This window comes from Elephantulus edwardii, unplaced genomic scaffold (genome assembly GCF_000299155.1).
Source record: "Elephantulus edwardii isolate Elephantulus edwardi_28Jun2011 unplaced genomic scaffold, EleEdw1.0 scaffold01904, whole genome shotgun sequence".
Taxonomy (NCBI): domain Eukaryota; kingdom Metazoa; phylum Chordata; class Mammalia; order Macroscelidea; family Macroscelididae; genus Elephantulus; species Elephantulus edwardii.
This window is the reverse complement of record NW_006401654.1, coordinates 1879-5829: the sequence shown is the minus strand read 5'-3', so window position 1 is coordinate 5829 and position 3951 is coordinate 1879. Positions and strand designations below refer to the sequence as shown.

The window sequence follows — 3951 nt, the reverse complement described above, 5'->3', positions numbered from 1 at the left end:
TCACCTCCAAAATAGAGATTAGTTCATAGGTTCATGGATGAATGGTCTGTGTTTCTTTAGATGAGTCACAAATTACCCTTGTCATCCTAATCTTTGAATTTTGGAAAGGTTATTTGCTGAGTCAATTCTTTTTCTGTCATCCTTACTCATTGTCTAGGTCTTGGATGCATAGCTAGTAATAGGAAAGCCTATGGCCTGAATCAGATGCACCTTAGTTCTCAAACTGACATCTTTACTCCACAATAGTTTGGAAAGGTCCCTAACTGCAGATTTTCCCAGTGCAATGTGTCTCCTTATTTCCTGACTGCTTGTACCAAGGGTGTTAATTGTGGATCCAAGCAAGATGAAGCTGTTAATCATTTCAATCTCCCCTCCACCCATTATGACATTGTCTATTGGCCCAGTGGTAAGAATTTTTGTTGTCTTGATATTGAGACACAATCCATATCGAAGACTGCATTCCTTGATCTTCTGCAACAAGTGCTTCAGATCCTCTTCACTTTCAGCAAGCAAGGTTGTGTCATCTGCATAATGCAGGTTATTGATGAGTCTCCCCCCAGTCACAATGCCACATTCCTCTTCATAGAGTCTAGCTTCTAGGATAATTTGCTCAACATGTGGATTGAACAGGTATGGAGATAGAATACATCCCTGACACACTCCCTTCCTAGTTAGTTCCAAAGCATGCAGTGCTCCCCTGCTCCATTTGCAAAAGCCTCGAGGTCCTGGTATAGGTTCCTCATGAGCACAATCAAATACTCTGGATTCCCATTCTTCTCAATGTCAGCCACAACTTGTCATGATCCACACAGTCAAATGCCTTTGCATAGTCAATAAAGCACAAATAGACATTTTTTTTCTTATTCCAGTTTTTATTGTGAAATTTCCAAACAATACATCACACATAAACCCAATCCAAATGTTGAATATGGATACAAATGTAACTTGGTTTTTTCTATTTCTTTGTTTTTTAAAGGCAGTAATCTTTTGAAATAGTTAATACAATTGTTGCTACCACATTAAGAACAGTCCTCCTGGCTCCACAGACTTACCTGGACTTCCATTCAAGTGTTGCTTAGCCCAGGCGAGAGGTCACCAAAGCCCAAATCCATTCCATTCCCATCTAGTCTTGTCCCCTCCAGTCGCCTCTCCTAGCATTTGAAGACAACAGGTTGAGTTGGCAGATATTATTTATGGACCCCTGAGGTTGTTTTACCGGTTCAATCTCAGTTTTATAGAATTCTTGATAATAGGAATAGGATTCGCAGGGAGGGCAGGGATATCAGAAAGGTCTGTACTGGATGTTTTCTGCAAGGCCAGCAGGGCAGCCACCGTCTGAAGAGTCTCTGATGGAGTCGTACTTGTCTCGGTATCAAGTTGTTCCTCTTCTGTTTTTGCTTTCTTAGGACTCTCTTCTTTATGTGGGGGGGATGTCCTCTTGACTCCTACTACAGGACTAGGTATTTTTGTTGTGTTTCCTGAAGTTCTAGGTGGCTGGTTTACCAGACATGTTGAAGTAGCGACTCTGGAGACCGTAGGCTTTGGTGGTGGAGAAATGGCTGGCTGTGTGGCAGTTTGAGGAATGCTTTCACTCGATGTGCCCCCTAAGCTCTCACTGGAATTGACTTGTGGTACAGAAACCTCAGGAGCCGGGATGTTGGTCACAGAGGCAGCTGTTACAGCCGGAGTGGGACTGTTTCTGCCCTGAGAGCTGCCAGAACTGTTCAATGGACTGGTCTTCATAGCACTAGTGGGTGAAGGCACAGACACGCTGTTGTCACTGTCCAGGGACAAGTTGAGGCTGTTGTCATTCAAAGTTGCCAATCTGACCCCTTCTGCTGAATGATTTTTCTTTTTCTTTAGCACATAATTAGGGAGCAGCTGATGGAGTTGCCTTCTTTTTACATGCATTGCAGTGATTTTCATATCCACCTCAAACATCTTGCTGTTTATTGCTTGCCTATAAACTGTAGCGGTGAAAGACTGAATATCATAGGTGAGATCAACATTGAGGTTTTCGATTTTCTTAAACACTAACCCGATCACCCACATTGTACCAAATTCTTCCTTGTCGGGGTTTTCTTTGGGTGCTGGGAAGGACTGGGGGTTCACATGTGCCAGTGTGATGAATTCGTTCTTCTCCAAGCTTCCAACCAGGATGCGGATTTTTGATTCCACCAAGCCCACCCATTCGAGGTGCTGTTTTTCTGTTGGTGCACTTGCTAGAAGTACAATATAATGCTTGTACTTTTGAAAGAAGCTTGGAGCTTCAAAAAGTTTGGACCACTCTGCCTTACTCATAAAAATTTCATCTGTGATAGCAAGACCTTGCTTGAATTCCTCAACCATGACCATGCGTGTTGAAACAGACACATTGTACGTAGAGTTCTGCTGTGGGTAGGCTGGTGTAATTATAGGCATAAGATGGTACCTATCACTGGGATTTACCCTTGGGTCCCACACAGGCAAATTAAGATTGCATTCTTCAGGCTGTTTCAATAGCACTGGATTTGGCCATTCCCATTTAGAAAATACAAAGAAAAATTTATGTACAAGAGTTGATGCTATTGCATTTGGATAAAGCTGGCAAATTCTTGCTACTAGCATAGCCCAGGAAACACCACCGAGGAAACCTAACATATTGGAATAGATGTTGTGGCGTTTGGCCCACAGTTTGATAGTTCTCAGAGTTAACCTGAAGTTGTCAATGTTTGGTACTAGATGCAAAATTTCATCGGTTACCCTGCAACCATTAAGACTTCTTATGCATCTTATATCTAAATTTCTAAGCAGACTGGTATCTTGTAAGTCCAAGTCTTCTGGAATAGTCTGCAGTGCTAATCTTGCAAACAAAATATCAATCTCTATCCCATCAAAACACAGTTTGATGACAGGCACAAAGGCCTCTTCCACAGCTCTTAAATATTTTACTTCTTCCTGTAATTTCAATTTATAATAAAATGAGGTGAAAAAGTCACTTCGATCCACATGTCTTGGTGCAACACACAATGCATCAATATCAGCACCTTTTGTGTGTACTCCTAACCTGTAAGATCCAAATGTAAAAATCTTTCCGCCAACATTTTCAATTACATCTTGTGGAAGATTCTTGCTTTCACTGATTTCTCGTATCCACTCTTTTACCAGGTTATTTAATTTTCCCAAAATTAAAATCCTGCCCTGCAGCTCCTCTTCCTCTTCAAAGACCCCAAAAGGCTTCAGAGTTTCAACAAGTTTCTGTGTAAGGGTGCTGTCGGACTCCTTGGGGAATGCAAGGCTGATAGGAGAAGTGATACCATAGTGCTTCTGGGGCGGCCGCGTCTGCTGTGATCCCTGCGCTGTAACTGGAAACCGCATCATCTCCCGCATGGCGCCGCCTGGGTATGAGCCACCAAGGGCATCTGCGGCCTGGCTCTGACGCGCCCGCACTTGCGCAGCCGCTTTTAAGCCCTTCTCCCACTTCGTCCTATCATGGCGCCGGAGCGCTATAGAACCGGTGACGCCACCATGCACACAGCCCCGCCTGCGCGCCGGGGCCGGGCCGCAGGGCCTGACGGGAAGTGTAGTCCGCAGACAAACAGACATTTTTCTGGTATTCCTTAATTCCAGCCAGGATCCATCTGACATCAGCAATGATCTCTCTTGTGTCATGACCTCTTCTAAGTCCTGCTTGAGCTTCTGGCAATTCTCTGTCTATGTACTGTTCCAGCTATTTTTGAATGATCTTCAGCAGTATTTTGCTTGCATGCAATATCAATGATATTGTTCAATAATTTCCACATTCAGTTGGATCACCCTTCTTGGGAATGGTAGCGAATATGGACCTCTTCCAATCTGTTGGCCAAATAGCCATGCTCCATGAAAGGACCAGTTATCAGAAACTCAGTTTCGAGGGGCCCCACTTCCGGGCGGGTGCGGAGCGGGAGGCGGGCCGGACCAGCTGGGGCTGCG

At 44.1% G+C, this 3951-nt stretch overlaps 1 protein-coding gene and 1 pseudogene across 2 annotated transcripts; one reads left to right on the top strand and one right to left on the bottom strand.

The window, feature by feature from the left end:
- Nucleotides 1-1212: 1212 nt before the first annotated feature.
- On the bottom strand, nucleotides 1213-3370 carry LOC102853476 (poly(A) polymerase alpha-like). Of its 2 annotated transcripts, XM_006903475.1 has the most exons (2): nucleotides 1386-3370; nucleotides 1213-1310 (listed from the first exon to the last, which is right to left on the bottom strand). In XM_006903475.1, the coding sequence occupies exons 1-2, from the start codon at nucleotides 3367-3369 to the stop codon at nucleotides 1213-1215; spliced, it is 2082 nt and encodes a 693-aa protein (XP_006903537.1). In that variant the 5' UTR covers nucleotide 3370. The 2 variants fall into 2 exon arrangements, with proteins under 2 accessions (XP_006903537.1, XP_006903536.1); XM_006903474.1 differs by having other exon boundaries at nucleotides 1213-3370.
- Nucleotides 3371-3471: 101 nt separating this feature from the next.
- LOC102854141 overlaps nucleotides 3472-3951 on the top strand; it is a 2201-nt pseudogene continuing 1721 nt past the window's right edge.

Coding starts and splice junctions, on each gene's coding strand:
- LOC102853476 (XM_006903474.1), bottom strand. CDS start 3,369: ATGCGGGAGATGATGCGGTTTCCAGTTACAGCGCAGGGATCACAGCAG.